General features: G+C 52.8%; 2 protein-coding genes across 23 annotated transcripts in view; both read left to right on the top strand.

Annotated features, from left to right (window-relative positions):
* The window catches only part of lrrfip1a (leucine rich repeat (in FLII) interacting protein 1a), a 40,711-nt gene that overhangs the window by 21,575 nt on the left and 2,211 nt on the right, over positions 1-16,925 (top strand). For 11 of the 22 annotated variants that reach the window (XM_038269726.1, XM_038269731.1, XM_038269728.1 and 8 more), the window contains 12 exons: positions 852-935; positions 1,044-1,112; positions 1,198-1,269; positions 2,591-2,617; positions 2,737-2,862; positions 3,093-3,164; positions 3,323-3,493; positions 3,958-4,050; positions 4,199-4,291; positions 4,400-4,492; positions 4,563-4,707; positions 8,900-12,317. In XM_038269726.1, coding sequence (XP_038125654.1) covers positions 852-935; positions 1,044-1,112; positions 1,198-1,269; positions 2,591-2,617; positions 2,737-2,862; positions 3,093-3,164; positions 3,323-3,493; positions 3,958-4,050; positions 4,199-4,291; positions 4,400-4,492; positions 4,563-4,707; positions 8,900-11,640 — 3,786 coding nt within the window. In that variant the 3' untranslated portion in view covers positions 11,641-12,317. Of the gene's footprint in view, positions 1-851; positions 936-1,043; positions 1,113-1,197; positions 1,270-2,590; positions 2,618-2,736; positions 2,863-3,092; positions 3,165-3,322; positions 3,494-3,957; positions 4,051-4,198; positions 4,292-4,399; positions 4,493-4,562; positions 4,708-8,899; positions 12,318-16,925 lie in introns of those variants that run through there. The other 11 variants (XM_038269741.1, XM_038269743.1, XM_038269747.1 and 8 more) reach the window with 6 other exon arrangements.
* On the top strand, positions 4,714-8,893 carry LOC119772990. Its single transcript, XM_038269751.1, has 2 exons — positions 4,714-6,569; positions 6,606-8,893. Exon 2 carries the CDS (start codon positions 6,720-6,722, stop codon positions 8,694-8,696), a length of 1,977 nt encoding a protein of 658 aa, XP_038125679.1. The 5' UTR covers positions 4,714-6,569; positions 6,606-6,719; the 3' UTR covers positions 8,697-8,893.

A 16,925-nucleotide genomic window follows, 5' to 3' on the forward strand; every position in this document is an offset into this window, starting at 1 on the left:
TGGTTCTGGTTCTGCGTTTGGTTCTGGTTCTGATTTTGGCGTGGTCTGCATGCGTTTGGTTCTGGTTCTGAGTTTGGTTCTGGTTCTGCGTTTGGTTCTGGTTCTGAGTTTGGTTCTGCGTTTGGTTCTGGTTCTGAGTTTGGTTCTGGTTCTGCGTTTGGTTCTGGTTCTGATTTTGGTTCTGGTTCTGAGTTTGGTACTGGTTCTGATTTTGGCGTGGTCTGCATGCGTTTGGTTCTGGTTCTGAGTTTGGTTTTGGTTCTGTGTTTGGTTCTGGACGTCTCTAACCGTCTAACAAGCATGCAGGTCCCTGGCCCGGTCCAAACGAGGGCCATCATGGATTGGTTCTGAGTTTGGTTCTGGTTCTGAGTTTGGTTCTGGTTCTGATTTTGGTTCTGTTTCTGAGTTTGGTTCTGGTTCTGAGTTTGGTTCTGGTTCTGAGTTTGGTTCTGGTTCTGATTTTGGTTCTGTTTCTGAGTTTGGTTCTGGTTCTGAGTTTGGTTCTGGTTCTGAGTTTGGTTCTGGTTCTGATTTTGGCGTGGTCTGCATGCGTTTGGTTCTGGTTCTGCGTTTGGTTCTGGTTCTGATTTTGGTTCTGGTTCTGAGTTTGGTTCTGGTTCTGATTTTGGCGTGGTCTGCATGCGTTTGGTTCTGGTTCTGCGTTTGGTTCTGGTTCTGATTTTGGTTCTGGTTCTGATTTTGGTGTGGTCTGCATGCGTTTGGTTCTGGTTCTGAGTTTGGTTTTGGTTCTGAGTTTGGTTCTGGTTCTGCGTTTGGTTCTGGTTCTGAGTTTGGTTCTGGTTCTGCGTTTGGTTCTGGTTCTCCTAATCGGACCCGTTTCGTCCTCCCAGGCGTCTCATGCCTCCTTGGACCTGTATGGACTCAGCGGTCCGTCCTCTTCCAGAACCTCCAGCTTGTCTTTTGCTGGTTATCAGGTCTGTATGGAGTCTTTAGATCCGGTTCTGGTCGGACCCGTCTGGGTCCAGTATCTCGGTTCCGTCCCGCCTCCCAGCCCGGTTTTTTCTGACCCGTCTCTCTTGCAGGGTTCTGTCCATGAAGACAGTCTGAGTCTGTGCAGCGGGTCCCGCAGAGCCTCCGGCTCCGGGTCGCACGTAAGAACCACAGAAGGTCCGAATGCTGTAAAGGTAGATCTGCATCTATTAGAGTGACGGAACGTGTCCTGTCTACTTCCTGCAGCCTGTAGAGTACAGCAGCTACCGCAGCTCCAGAGCTTCCAGCAGAACCAGTTCGGCCCGGACCAGCCCAGTGGTGAGAGTCCAGTCTTTGTGCAGCTCGCTGTTCTGCATGTTCTGTAGAACCGGTCCTGGGTTCTACCGGTCCTACTGGACCTCCTCTGAACTTAGGCCCATGGGGAGACCCGGAGCCTTGGGATTCTCAGGTCCCTCCTCTCTGGGAGGAGGAAACGGGTCAGAACCAGAACCCTCTGGCCCTCCATTCGGAGCCTCTCTGGGAGGAGGAAACGGGTCAGAACCAGAACCCTCTGGCCCTCCATTCGGAGCCTCTCTGGGAGGAGGAAACGGGTCAGAACCAGAACCCTCTGACCCTCCATTCGGAGCCTCTCTGGGAGGAGGAAACGGGTCAGAACCAGAACCCTCTGGCCCTCCATTCGGAGCCTCTCTGGGAGGAGGAAACGGGTCAGAACCAGAACCCTCTGACCCTCCATTCGGAGCCTCTCTGGAAGGAGGAAACGGGTCAGAACCAGAACCCTCTGGCCCTCCATTTGGAGCCCCTCTTGGTTCCTCTCAGCTGGTTCAGTAGAACTCATTAGCCCCGCCCCCTCAGGACTGAACGTCCTTTAGAACAATGGTTCCTTCCCTGCTGTCCTCCAGTTAACCTGAACCAGAGGACTCCTCCTCCTTCTGCTCCTCCTCCTCCTGCTCCTCCTCCTCCTGCTCCTCGGGCAGAGGGTGTGAGAACCTGCTCTGAAAGGTTCTGATCAGGAGTTTAGATCCAGAATGAGCTCCAGCAGGTCCTGCATGAAGATGCCTGATAAGATGAAGGAGATCCAGACTGATGTGAACTAGTTTCCTCCTTCAGTCCCTGTGGAGCAAAGACTGCCCCCTGCTGGCAGCTTCCTGGAATTCCTTCAGAGCAAAACAAATATTTGTTTAGCCTCTGGGCTCCGGTCCAGCAGGTCCATCAGGTCCAGCAGGTCCAGCAGGTCGGTCCTGATGGACCTAGATAACATCTGCATGCTGCACGTCGTTGTGAGTGATAACCATCAGCTGCAGGTCCCTCTCTGACTGCTCTCTGTGTGTCGCCCCCTGGTGGACGCAGCAGGACGGCTCTGTGGCCAGTTTTCTGAGGAGCGCCGTCAGCAGAGACCTGGATGATGTCACCATTCCTGACTTCACTGAAGTGAGTTCCTGGCCGTGCGTGAGTCCGGTGCACGGTGTGGATCTTAGCGGACCTGGCTGAGTCCAGGAGGTTCTGGTTCTGATCCGACTCCTGCTTTCACTGATTGATCTGCTGCTGAGATGTGAAACAAACCTGACGGCTCACCTTCTTCAGCCCGACGCCTCCTCCTCAGCTTCTGCTTGTCCTGACCGTCTGTCCTTTGTCTCCACAGGTGGAGGACAGAGACTACCTTGTAAAGGTGAGACAGATGTTCTCCAGCTGGTTGGAAACATTCCTTGTTTTGCTCCGAGTCTCTGAGCGGAACGCGGCCCTCAGAGAACCTGGAGATCTGTTAGATGATGGTGGTTTGTCTTCCAGGGACCTCGAGCAGCGTCGGCCCTCACGGCCGCCACCCTCACCTCCTTAGGAGGCACGTCGTCCCGCAGAGGGAGCGGAGAGACGGCTCTGACCGTGGACGCCGAGAGCTCCATCAGGGAGATCAAGGTGAGGTGCGAACGGACGGCAGGAGCTGTTCTTCAGAACCAGACATGTTCCAGTTCTCAGAGGAACATGGAAGGTTCTGGAAAAGATGGCAGTTCTTTAGCCGAAGCACCGGCTCTGACCGCCTCCATGTCACATGTCCTCCTGCTGACCTCTGCTTCTCCTTCATCACCACGCTGCTCCTCCTCTCTGCTCTCCTCCTTCACCGCTGCTGCTGCTGCTGCCTCCACCAGGAGATCCATGAGCTGAAAGATCAGATTCAGGACGTGGAAGCAAAGTACCTCCAGAACCTGAAGGAAGTGAAGGTAGATGAATGCGACCTTCAGAGGCGAGCATGAAGCTGCAGCTTGTAGGACTCTCTCTGCTTCTTTAGTAGCTCCTCAGGTTTCTCTGAAGGCTTCCTTCACCACCGTCTCCTCTAGCTAAGGACGCAGTTTAACTTCCGGCTCCTTCTCCTCCTCAGGATGCAATGGCAGAAGTGGAGGAGAAGTACCGCAAGGCCATGGTGTCCAACGCCCAGCTGGACAACGAGAAGAACAACCTGATGTACCAGGTGGACACGCTCAAAGACTCTCTGATGGAGCTGGAGGAGCTGCTCTCAGAGTCACGGCGGGAATTCGACGAAAAGGTCAAGGTGAGAGATGATGGAGTCGGTGAGCAGGAAGTTACCTCAACCAGGCGCCAGCCTCATTTCTGACCTGTTAAGGTCGACTAAGGTCGACGCTCAGCAGCGACTGGATATCAGAGGAAATGTGGTTCATGGTGAAAAGATGCACTTCTGCCATCTTCTGGCCGTTTTAGGTATTGGATTTTCTAAAGTCAAATCTAGTCTTCAATCATTCATGCAATCCCATGACCCCGCCCCCTCCTGGCAGGACTTGAAAACACTCACCCCGCTCCTCCCTCACAGACATATATATATATATATATATATATATATATATATATATATATATATATATATATATATATATATATATATATATATATATATATATATATATATATATATATATATATATATATATATATAATGAGTTGGTTGTGATGGGCGGTCAGTCGGTTCCTGCTCCCTCTAACGTCCTGCTGTCCCTGCAGGACTTGGAGCGGCAGAGACACGCCCACAGCGTCCTTCAGTTCCAGTTCAGCGAGATGAAGCAGACGCTGCAGCAGAGCGAGGAGCTGCTGAACGTGAGTACCCTCCTCCTCCTCCTCCTGCTCCTCCTCCTGCTCCGCCTTTTGGACCTGGCCAGAACACGCTGCATGCTCTGCTGCACACTCTGTTCCTCCTCCTCCTCCTGCTCCCAGTCACCCAGCTTCCCTCCTCCTTCATGCTCAGGAGATCCGTCAGCTGCGTCTGAAGCAGGAGGCGCAGCGTAGAGAGATCGGCGACCTGCAGGAGACGTTGGAGTGGAAGGAGAAGAAGATGGGGGTACGGATCCTGACCCTGAACGCACCTCCTTCCTTCTTTGCATGAAATGTTTCCTCCTCTGCCTTCTCACCCTTTTCTCTGCGCTCTGCTTCTCACCGCCTCTGTCAGGCGTTAGAGCGCCAGAAAGAATACGCAGACGCCATCCGCCTGGAGCGCGATGAGCTCAGAGAGGAGGTGGTGCAGCTGAAGGATGTTCTGAAGGTAGTCTGTAAAAATGGCTGCTGGTTCTGCTGAAGCGTCTGAGTGCCGCTAACATGGCCGCTCTCTGCAGAAACACGGAATCGTCCTGGGTCCCGACCTGAGCATCAACGGTGAGGCCGGACCGTCGGACGCTATGCGCTCTCCTGGCGAGGAGTCGCTTTCCCAGACGCCTCCGGATTCCCAGACGTCTGCGGCTGAAGGGAACAGCGTGCTCGGTAAAACCTCCACTTCCTGTTTCCTGCGCATGGCTTGGTGTGGCTAACCGACGGAGCTCCGCTGCTGCTGGGAGCTCCTCAGGTTCCGCTCTGTCTTCCTGCCGTCGTCTGCAGGTGATCCTCTGATCCTCCAGCTTTCACTTCCTGTAGTTCAAACCCAGAAGGTTCTGCTCCAGATGGACCACAGCTCTCTGTTTGACGAGAGGAGAAGTTCCAGGAGCGAGTCCTCAGCCCTGAGGAGCTCCGGGTAGCTGCACCTTTTATGGGTTCTTAGTGAACAGAAGGAAATCTAGAGGATCACCAGGTAGCTTCCTGTGCTCAGGTGAAGCAGTCAGTAACTTACCTGGATAACCGACGCCTCCGCCTGGTCTTCATCATTAAAGCTCCATCACAGCAGCATGAAGCAGACCTGATGGAGGAGGAGCTGCTGTTAGCATCCAGTCTGCTCTGGTTCTGATTGGTCAGCAGCTGTAGGGATGCTGAGCCTGATTTATCCTCAGAAACCAGGTGGGCTGAACGCAGATATGCCCCGCCCCCTTCCGCAGACAGGAGGCCTCTGATTGGTCAAATCTGCATCTGCTCTTCTCTATGCGTATTTCCTGTTTGGTTCCTGACCGCCTTGTTCTGTTAGTCTGACCACCATTGTGGAAACGGAGGTGCATGAGAACGCTGGGACCCTTTTTCCACCTGGATTCCCGCTCTTTTTGGCCCTCATGGCCCTCTGTTGTTCCTGATTGGCCCTCTGGCGTTGTGGCGTGGAATAACATAGTGCAGACCATAAATCAAACATATCTGCAATAAACTGCTGCGATAAACTGCTGCGATAAACTGACTGCGATAAACTGACTGCGATAAACTGACTGCGATAAACTGCTGCGATAAACTGACGCGATAAACTGACTGCGATAAACTGCTGCGATAAACTGACGCGATGAACTGACTGCGATAAACTGGCTGCGATAAACTGCTGCGATAAACTGCTGCGATAAACTGACGCGATAAACTGACTGCGATAAACTGGCTGCGATAAACTGCTGCGATAAACTGACTGCGATAAACTGACTGCGATAAACTGACTGCGATAAACTGACTGCGATAAACTGCTGCGATAAACTGACGCGATAAACTGACTGCGATAAACTGGCTGCGATAAACTGCTGCGATAAACTGACTGCGATAAACTGACTGCGATAAACTGACTGCGATAAACTGACTGCGATAAACTGACTGCGATAAACTGCTGCGATAAACTGACTGCGATAAACTGCTGCAGGACGATAACCAGGCCTTCAGGCTGAAACTAGTTTGATGTTATCGCCGCTACTAAATAAAAATGAAACATAGCCTTTATATAAACGCTAAATTAAAGGCTTTTATTTTAGGTTTAGAGTTTTTAGCTTCTCTGTTTTTATCATAAAAAAAAAGACCCGTTTAAATAAATGATGTTTGCTGGGTTCATATTTGATTTATTTAAAATATTTAAATATGTTTTTATAAATTACAATAAAGACTCACCATTTATTCATCCTTTACAGGCGTTCTGTTATTATTTCTATCTGTAATCAGGCAGAAAACTTTAACTTTAACTGATTAATTAAACTAAAGGTTACTTTCCCCAACATGTCAATCAATGAAGTTTTCTGGATAATATAAGAACCTGTAAAACGGCCTAAAAAGGCAAAATTTACCAAACTGGGATTAAAAAAATTTAAAATTTAAATATTCAGAGGAAATAGAGAAAGAATAGAGAAAACCTTTCAGACAAAAGGAAGCGATTCACATCCTGACTGATGGATGCAGGGAAATGGTTCCCGCAGTCAGCCGCCATCTTCCTCAGGGCATCCAGCCCTCTGAGCCCCCGTAGCTAACGCTGGAGCTAACGCTGGAGCTAACGCTGGAGCTAACGCCTCACCGGTGGGGGGGTGGGGGGTGGAGGAGAAGGTGAACTCCAGGTAAGAAGCTGACTGCTGCACAGCCTGTAAGGTTTGGTTTCATGGTCTTCCTGCCTCTTCATGGTCTTCCTCCCTCTTCGTGGTCTTCCTGCCTCTTGGTGGTCTTCCTCCCTCTTCATGGTCTTCCTCCCTCTTCGTGGTCTTCCTCCCTCTTCGTGGTCTTCCTCCCTCTTCGTGGTCTTCCTCCCTCTTGGTGGTCTTCCTGCCTCTTCATGGTCTTCCTCCCTCTTCGTGGTCTTCCTCCCTCTTCATGGTCTTCCTCCCTCTTCGTGGTCTTCCTCCCTCTTCGTGGTCTTCCTCCCTCTTGGTGGTCTTCCTGCCTCTTCATGGTCTTCCTCCCTCTTCGTGGTCTTCCTCCCTCTTCGTGGTCTTCCTCCCTCTTCGTGGTCTTCCTCCCTCTTGGTGGTCTTCCTGCCTCTTCATGGTCTTCCTCCCTCTTCGTGGTCTTCCTCCCTCTTCATGGTCTTCCTCCCTCTTCGTGGTCTTCCTCCCTCTTCATGGTCTTCCTCCCTCTTGGTGGTCTTCCTCCCTCTTCATGGTCTTCCTCCCTCTTGGTGGTCTTCCTGCCTCTTCATGGTCTTCCTCCCTCTTCGTGGTCTTCCTCCCTCTTGGTGGTCTTCCTCCCTCTTCGTGGTCTTCCTCCCTCTTCGTGGTCTTCCTCCCTCTTGGTGGTCTTCCTCCCTCTTCATGGTCTTCCTCCCTCTTGGTGGTCTTCCTGCCTCTTCATGGTCTTCCTCCCTCTTCGTGGTCTTCCTCCCTCTTGGTGGTCTTCCTCCCTCTTCGTGGTCTTCCTCCCTCTTGGTGGTCTTCCTGCCTCTTCATGGTCTTCCTCCCTCTTGGTGGTCTTCCTCCCTCTTCGTGGTCTTCCTCCCTCTTGGTGGTCTTCCTGCCTCTTCATGGTCTTCCTCCCTCTTGGTGGTCTTCCTCCCTCTTCGTGGTCTTCCTCCCTCTTGGTGGTCTTCCTCCCTCTTCATGGTCTTCCTCCCTCTTGGTGGTCTTCCTGCCTCTTCATGGTCTTCCTCCCTCTTCGTGGTCTTCCTGCCTCTTCATGGTCTTCCTCCCTCTTCGTGGTCTTCCTCCCTCTTCGTGGTCTTCCTCCCTCTTCGTGGTCTTCCTCCCTCTTCGTGGTCTTCCTCCCTCTTGGTGGTCTTCCTCCCTCTTCGTGGTCTTCCTCCCTCTTGGTGGTCTTCCTCCCTCTTCCTGGTCTTCCTCCCTCTTCGTGGTCTTCCTCCCTCTTCGTGGTCTTCCTCCCTCTTGGTGGTCTTCCTCCCTCTTCATGGTCTTCCTCCCTCTTGGTGGTCTTCCTCCCTCTTCGTGGTCTTCCTCCCTCTTGGTGGTCTTCCTCCCTCTTCATGGTCTTCCTCCCTCTTGGTGGTCTTCCTGCCTCTTCATGGTCTTCCTGCCTCTTCATGGTCTTCCTCCCTCTTCGTGGTCTTCCTCCCTCTTGGTGGTCTTCCTCCCTCTTGGTGGTCTTCCTCCCTCTTCGTGGTCTTCCTCCCTCTTGGTGGTCTTCCTCCCTCTTCATGGTCTTCCTCCCTCTTGGTGGTCTTCCTGCCTCTTCATGGTCTTCCTGCCTCTTCTTGGTCTTCCTCCCTCTTGGTGGTCTTCCTCCATCTTGGTGGTCTTCCTCCCTCTTGGTGGTCTTCCTCCCTCTTGGTGGTCTTCCTCCCTCTTCGTGGTCTTCCTGCCTCTTCGTGGTCTTCCTCCCTCTTCGTGGTCTTCCTCCCTCTTGGTGGTCTTCCTCCCTCTTCGTGGTCTTCCTCCCTCTTCATGGTCTTCCTCCCTCTTCGTGGTCTTCCTGTCTCTTCGTGGTCTTCCTGCCTCTTCTTGGTCTTCCTCCCTCTTTGTGGTCTTCCTCCCTCTTTGTGGTCTTCCTCCCTCTTGGTGGTCTTCCTCCCTCTTGGTGGTCTTGGTTATTGTTGCTCTGGCTTTGATCGGTGGGTGTTGGTCTGTGATCGCTGGCAGCCGATGTTTCTCTCCTTCTGTTTGGGGTTAACTGTTCAGATTGAGATCTTTCTTGCTCTCCTGAGGTGGTAAAGTTCTCCACCTCGTGGCTCCTCCTCTTCTCCTGCTTCCTCTGCCGCTGTCGGACATCTTGGCTCTGAGCTTCTCTTTCTGTCTCCAGAATCGGCCGGTTGTCCTATCTTTGCCTTACCTTCTGCCAGTGCACCTTCTGATGAACTTTACAGAAGTCTCCTTTTCTTGGCCTCTTATCACCGTTTGCTCTTCATGATATCCAGGAGGCACAGAGGAGGAGGTAGAGCAAGAGGAGCAGCGAGAATCTCTGGAGGATGACCAAGAAAATAAGTTCATGGTTGATGTTGAAGGACCTCCAAAGGAGCAGAAGACATCCTTACCCTCTGAGGTCCACAGTCACCTCCAAAGTGCTTCAGCCTCTAAAGCTAGCGTCATTGTCAGCCATGACTTCCAGGAGATTCAGGAGTCTGAAGGAAATGTTCCCCAGACAGAGAAATGTGAGCAGGGTCACTCCAAAGGTCACCCAGAGGAACATGAAACCAACCCTTCAGAAGGTCAAGAAAGCATGGTGGACATCGGCGAGGGAGGCGATGCTCCACAGCCTCAGGAAACTCTTGGACAAGCTGTTACATCGGAACATCTGGTCGAGGAATACGTCCCGGTCGGATCAAACACAGAACCGTTACAAGAACCAGAGGAGCCCGAGAACCGGGAGGCTGAGGAAACGGCGAGTAAACCCCAGTCTCAGATTTCCACAACTTCAGCAAAAAAGAAGAAGAAGAAGAAAAAAGGAAAGAAGAAAGGAACTCATGAAAACAAAGACCAACAAAGACCTGGAACCGAGAAGGAAACGGGCCAAACAGATTCAGTGGTGTGTACCGACGGGCCCGCAGCAGAACCTGGATCTGTTGGGTCCATCTCTGAGTCTGGTCAGGGCAATCCAGAACCGGAACAAGTGGATGCTGCTAAATGCAGCGAAACTTTTTCTCTCAAGGAGAATCTGCACGAACCGAACCCAGATCATGACAACAAGGAAACTATGAATACCCAGAATCTAGAAGCTGAAGTTCTGGAACCAAGCAAGAAGCTCCTCAAAGAAATCAGAGCTGGGCATCATGAGGACCCAAAGGATGAGGAAAAACCTGCAGAACCAAAGAGTCTGGAATATGAGGCTCCAGACAATCTCACTGAAGGTTCTTCTCCTCTCAAGCACCATAAGGAATCCAGAATGGAGAAGGAATGTTCTAGATTAACCAGTCATGATCCAGAGGGCAGTCTTCTAACGTCTAAGGACAGCAGGTCACCTTTGAATGAAGATGCCTCCATCAGAGAGGACATCCCAGGAGTCCCGCAATCAAGCCCAGATCAGTTCTCGGATGAGGAGGAACAAGGAGATGCTCTGGGACCTTCAGAAACATCTGGTCTCACTGATTCAAGGTTGGAGCTTTCAGAAGATGAACAGAGTCAGGGAAGATCTAGAGAAGCAGACAAACCGGAACCCAAGGAACCGACTAAAGGATTCCTCCAAGATGATCAAGTTGCGGAATCTGTACCAGAGTCCAGAATGGTTGGAGACGATGGCAGAGTCACTGCAGAAGAGGATGTTGCCATAGAAACCCCTGATACTTCTAATGAAACCAGAGTAGATCTTCTTAAGGTGGTCCAGAGCCATGAAGAAAAACCTGATTCAGTAACGGAAATCCCAAAATGTTCCTCAGAAGTTGGATCAATGAGTGAACCTGGTGAGGCTGACCCTAACCCTATGGGTGAAGAAGATTTGAAGCCATCAGATGAAAAAGAGACGGAACCTCCAACCAGTCCTGATGCAGAAGGAAACCCCCCGAAATCTGGTGGCATTCCTGATTCTCCGAGTGGAGAAGACTCGTCACGAGGCACGAGTGTGAAAAACATCCACAGCGAGTTGGAACCTGTGGATGGAGATGAAACGATGACTACCAACCCTGAAGGTATCTCGGAGTCCTTTAGAGAAGAAGATGGTGTCCCTGAAACACGCGTTCCTGAAGGTGATGAAGTTCCTGCTGAGTCAGAATCTACTGATGGTTCCAAGACTGACCAGGATGAGGACTCCAAAGATGAGCCCATAGACTCATCAGCTGGGAACATCTGCAGCCCCTCCAGGAAGGAACCCAGAGAGCGTCCTGAGGAGGCATCTGAGCCAGACCATGGAGAACCAAAGACCTCTGGAGATGATGATCCACAGATGGAAGAAGGCAGTGCAGAGAACCAAGAGTTGAATGAAGAACCAGAAGATCCGCGGGAAGAGGGCAGAGAAGAGGGTGTAGATCTAACTAAAACAGATGCTGAGGCTGCTTCTAGTAGGCCTCCTAAAGAGGACCAGACAGAGTTCTCAGAGGAGTTGAAAGGTTCTCCTGCACGTCCAGAACCAGAAGATAATCCCAACAACAAGGAAATCAAACCCTCACCATGTCCTCCAGTAGAGCAGATCAATAAGTCAGTAGGAAAACCTGAAAGTGGCGCTTCATCTCCACTCGCTCATCTGAACAGCGAGGAGGAGGAGGAGGAAGATGAGGGACAGTCTTTTGATTTCGATGACTCAGACTTAGAAGCAGCTGTTGCATCTGCTCAATCCAACCAACCTGAACCAGCAGACGTTGAGGAGCAAACTACGGCCAAAGTGGGTGAAGTCAACGGGAACGGTCCGGAGCTTTTCCAAACTACGGTGGAAACTAACGGAAGAGATGATGAGAAGTTTCCTGAGGAGGACGCTAAGGAGGCCATTCTATTGGAAGAAGGAGCAGAACCTCAGAACTGTCCTCGGCGTGGAGACGCTATACCTGAAACCCTGGAAGATGTTACAGAGTGCATCCAGCAGGAGGCGTCCTCTGCAGTAGAGCTGGGAGTGGACGCAGCGGAGCTGACTACGGATTCAGGAAAGATTCCAGAACAATCCATCCAGTCAGGGAAGGATTCCAAGAAGAAGAAGGGCAAAGGAAAGGGCAAGGAGGACTGTAAGATGGCTTAGTCAGCAAATGCCGGGGGGGGGGTTCTAGAGCTGGAACATCCAGACCTGCATCAGTTGGGATGGCTTCAGTGGTGACATTGGGTGGTTTGCAGTCTCAGAGGGGGGAGGAGCTTCCTTCAGCATGGACAGCATCATTGCGGGGCGGGTCGGGGGGGCGGCAGCAGCTGCTGGACTTTAAATAATAATAATAATAATAATAATGGAACTAAATGAATCTCTCGCTCATCCAAGACCTCCCTGCTCCTTCCACATTAAATTCCCTGGTTGGCCTCCTCTGGTCTGCATGTGGGCCAAATCCAGCCAGAACTGGACCATCAACAGGTCCGAGTCAGTATCTCTGGACGTCTTTGAACCAACAGGTTTCTGGTGACTCCTGGACATCAGCGGTTTGGACCGGTACCACCGTCCTCCATTGGTTCTGCAGCACCACTGATGGACTATCACTGTTTTTATGCAGCTCTTAAATGTTCTTTATCTTTGTAACACAAACAGTGTTTTTCTGGTCAATGTTTCTTCCAAAGCAGCTTTTAAAGGTTTTATCTGTCAGAACCAGGATGAGGTTTGGACTCTACCGGGTCCCATCAGAATGTTTTTAAACATCTTTGCATCTTGTTGCACTAAAATGGTTGAATCCTGCTGTTTGAAACCCAGATCTAAATAAACCTGGAATGAAGACGCTGTGTCTCTGTGGACGTGGTTTGTGGGCATGGGGTGTCTCCGTGGACACAATGTGTCTCTGTGGACACGTGTCTACATGGGCGCGGTGTGTTTGTGGACGGTCAGTATTTCTGTGGACGCATTGTCTCTTTGGACATGTTGTCTCTGTGAAAGCCTAGTGTCTCTGGGCGCCTAGTGTCTCTGTGGGCGCGGCATCTTTGTAGGCGCGGCATGTCTCTGTACGCACCTATTGTCTCTGGGCGTCTAGTGACGCTGCAGGCACGGTGTCTCTGTGGATGTCTAGTGTCTTTTTGGGCGCCTAGTGTCTCTGTGGGCGTAGCGTCTCTGTGGACTCCTATGGTTTCTGCAGGCACGGTGTCTCTGTGGACGCCTAGTGTCTTTGGGCGCCTAGCGTTTCGGTGGACACCTAGTGTCTCTGGACGCCTAGCGTTTCGGTGGACACCTAGTGTCTCTTTGGGCGCCTAGTGTCTCGGTGGACGCCTAGTGTCTCGGTGGACGCCCAGTGCTTCTCTGGGCGCCTAGTGTCTCTGTGGACGCCTAGTGTCTCTGGATGCCTAGCTTTTTGGTGGGCGCCTAGCGTCTCTTTGGGCGCCTAGCGTCTCGGTGGACGCCTAGTGTCTGTGTGGACGCCTAGTGTCTCGGTGGACGCCTAGTGTCTCTTTGGGCGCCTAGTGTCTCGGTGGACGCCTAGTGTCTCTCTGGACGCCCAGTGTTTCTCTGGGCGCCTAGTGTCTCTGTGGACGCCTAGTGTCTTTGGATGCCTAGCTTTTTGGTGGGCGCCTAGCGTCTCATTGGGCGCCTAGCGTCTCGGTGGACGCCTAGTGTCTGTGTGGACGCCTAGTGTCTCGGTGGACGCCTAGTGTCTCTTTGGGCGCCTAGTGTCTCGGTGGACGCCTAGTGTCTCTCTGGACACCTAGTGTCTCTGGACGCCTAGCGTTTCAGTGGGTGTCTAGTGTCTCGGTGGGCGCCTAGTGTCTCTTTGGGCGCCTAGTGTCTCTGGACGCCTAGTGTCTCTGTGGGCACCTAGTGTCTCTGTGGACGTGTCTCTGTGGGCACCTAGTGTCTCTGTGGACGCCTAGTGTCTCTTTGGGCACCTAGTGTCTCTGGACGCCTAGCGTCTCTTTGGGCACCTACCGTCTCTTTGGGCACCTAACGTCTCTGTGGACGCCTAACGTCTCTGGATGCCTAGCGTTTCGGTGGGCGCCTAGTGTCTCTGTGAACGCCTAGTGTCTCTGGACGCCCAGTGTTTCTCTGGGCGCCTAGTGTCTCTGTGGACGCCTAGTGTCTCTGGATGCCTAGCTTTTTGGTGGGCGCCTAGCGTCTCTTTGGGCGCCTAGCGTCTCGGTGGACGCCTAGTGTCTGTGTGGACGCCTAGTGTCTCGGTGGACGCCTAGTGTCTCTTTGGGCGCCTAGTGTCTCGGTGGACGCCTAGTGTCTCTCTGGACGCCCAGTGTTTCTCTGGGCGCCTAGTGTCTCTGTGGACGCCTAGTGTCTTTGGATGCCTAGCTTTTTGGTGGGCGCCTAGCGTCTCATTGGGCGCCTAGCGTCTCGGTGGACGCCTAGTGTCTGTGTGGACGCCTAGTGTCTGTGTGGACGCCTAGTGTCTCGGTGGACGCCTAGTGTCTCTTTGGGCGCCTAGTGTCTCGGTGGACGCCTAGTGTCTCTCTGGACACCTAGTGTCTCTGGACGCCTAGTGTCTCTGTGGGCACCTAGTGTCTCTGTGGACGTGTCTCTGTGGGCACCTAGTGTCTCTGTGGACGCCTAGTGTCTCTTTGGGCACCTAGTGTCTCTGGACGCCTAGTGTCTCTGTGGGCACCTAGTGTCTCTGGACGCCTAGCGTCTCTTTGGGCACCTACCGTCTCTTTGGGCACCTAACGTCTCTGTGGACGCCTAGTGTCTCTGTGGGCACCTAGTGTCTCTGGACGCCTAGCGTCTCTTTGGGCACCTACCGTCTCTTTGGGCACCTAACGTCTCTGGATGCCTAGCGTTTCAGTGGGTGTCTAGTGTCTCGGTGGGCGCCTAGTGTCTCTTTGGGCGCCTAGTGTCTCTGGACGCCTAGTGTCTCTGTGGGCACCTAGTGTCTCTGTGGACGTGTCTCTGTGGGCACCTAGTGTCTCTGTGGACGCCTAGTGTCTCTTTGGGCACCTAGTGTCTCTGGACGCCTAGCGTCTCTTTGGGCACCTACCGTCTCTTTGGGCACCTAGTGTCTCTGTGGACGCCTAGTGTCTCTGGACGCCTAGTATCTCTGTGAACGCCTAGTGTCTCTGGACGCCTAGTGTCTCTGGACGCCTAGTGTCTCTGGACGCCTAGTGGCTCTGTGGGCCCCTAGTGTCTCTGTGAACACCTAGTGGCTCTGTGGGCATGTCGTCTCTGTGGACGCCTAGTGTCTGTGGACGCCTAGTGTCTGTAGACGCCTAGTGTCTGTGGACGCCTAGTGTCTCTGGACGCCTAGTGGCTCTGTGGGCCCCTAGTGTCTCTGTGAACACCTAGTGGCTCTGTGGGCATGTCGTCTCTGTGGACGCCTAGTGTCTGTGGACGCCTAGTGTCTGTAGACGCCTAGTGTCTGTGGACGCCTAGTGTCTCTGGACGCCTAGTGGCTCTGTGGGCCCCTAGTGTCTCTGTGAACACCTAGTGGCTCTGTGGGCATGTCGTCTCTGTGGACGCCTAGTGTCTGTAGACGCCTAGTGTCTGTGGACGCCTAGTGTCTCTGGACGCCTAGTGGCTCTGTGGGCCCCTAGTGTCTCTGTGAACACCTAGTGGCTCTGTGGGCATGTCGTCTCTGTGGACGCCTAGTGTCTGTGGACGCCTAGTGTCTGTGGACGCCTAGTGTCTCTGTGGATGCCTAGTGTCTCTGTGGACGCGGGGTGTTTAGAGTTTATTTCTAAATGCAGCGCATGAGATGAAAGGAGCAGAAGACAAAGACATCGTCCCCGTTTAAACTTAATGGGGGGGGTTAAAGATAAAAAAGGATTTTATTTCTAGGCCATATTGCCAAGCTATACTCGCTACAGTGTCTCTGTGGACGCCTAGCGTCTCGTTGGACGTCTAGCGTCTCTGCGGACGCGGCGTCTCTGTCTCTCCTCTCCAGAGCCACTGCATGCTCACCCACCCCTCCTCCATCACTCGTCCTCCTGGACGCTGCTGTGTTGCATGCCTTGATCCTCCCCTCCCTGGCTCCTCCCCTCCACGGCTCCTCCCCTCCCTGGCTCCTCCCCTCCCTCTGGTATGTTCCCCATTTTCCTTTTCATTTATTGATGATTCTTTTTCTTTCCAACAATCCGATCTTCTGAAGGTGATCTTCATCAGTGGACATTTCAGCAACGGAAAGTGTTTAGGAAACCACACTTAGTTCACCATAATTCAAAATGTCTGAGGACATATTTAGAACGCTTTCTAGTGAATTGAGGCTAACGTTAACCCGTCTGCGGTCAATTCACTAGAACGTCCGTCGCGTTCTAGTGAATGGAGAAACAGCCTCAGTCTAAGTTCTCCTGAGGATAAAGTCTGGTTTTAGGAAGGTTTAGGGCACAGGGGCCAAAGTCGTTCCAGTAGGGGCCAAAGTGGTTCCAGTAGGGGCCAAAGTGGTTCCAGTAGGGGCCAAAGTGGTTCCAGTAGGGGCCAGAGTGGTTCCAGTAGTGGCCAGAGTGGTTCCAGTAGTGGCCAGAGTGGTTCCAGTAGGGACCAAAGTGGTTCCAGTAGGGGCCAAAGTGGTTCCAGTAGGGGCCAGAGTGGTTCCAGTAGTGGCCAGAGTGGTTCCAGTAGGGGCCAAAGTGGTTCCAGTAGGGGCCAGAGTGGTTCCAGTAGGGGCCAGAGTGGTTCCAGTAGGGGCCAAAGTGGTTCCAGTAGGGGCCAGAGTGGTTCCAGTAGGGGCCAAAGTGGTTCCAGTAGGGGCCAGAGTGGTTCCAGTAGGGGCCAGAGTGGTTCCAGTAGTGGCCAGAGTGGTTCCAGTAGGGGCCAGAGTGGTTCCAGTAGGGGCCAAAGTGGTTCCAGTAGTGGCCAGAGTGGTTCCAGTAGGGGCCAAAGTGGTTCCAGTAGGGGCCAGAGTGGTTCCAGTAGGGGCCAGAGTGGTTCCAGTAGTGGCCAGAGTGGTTCCAGTAGAGGCCAGAGTGGTTCCAGTAGGGGCCAAAGTGGTTCCAGTAGGGGCCAAAGTGGTTCCAGTAGGGGCCAGAGTGGTTCCAGTAGGGGCCAGAGTGGTTCCAGTAGGGGGCAGAGTGGTTCCAGTAGGGGCCAAAGTGGTTCCAGTAGGGGCCAAAGTGGTTCCAGTAGTGGCCAGAGTGGTTCCAGTAGTGGCCAGAGTGGTTCCAGTAGGGGCCAAAGTGGTTCCAGTAGGGGCCAGAGTGGTTCCAGTAGGGGCCAAAGTGGCTCCAGTAGGGGCCAAAGTGGTTCCAGTAGGGGGCAGAGTGGTTCCAGTAGGGGCCAAAGTGGTTCCAGTAGTGGCCAGAGTGGTTCCAGTAGTGGCCAGAGTGGTTCCAGTAGTGGCCAGAGTGGTTCCAGTAGGGGCCAGAGTGGTTCCAGTAGTGGCCAGAGTGGTTCCAGTAGTGGCCAGAGTGGGTCCAGTAGGGGCCAGAGTGGTTCCAGTAGGGGCCAGAGTGGTTCCAGTAGGGGCC

The sequence above is a fragment of the Cyprinodon tularosa genome, unplaced genomic scaffold, assembly GCF_016077235.1.
Source record: "Cyprinodon tularosa strain WSP-4 unplaced genomic scaffold, ASM1607723v1 ctg738, whole genome shotgun sequence".
NCBI classification, from domain to species: Eukaryota; Metazoa; Chordata; class Actinopteri; order Cyprinodontiformes; family Cyprinodontidae; genus Cyprinodon; species Cyprinodon tularosa.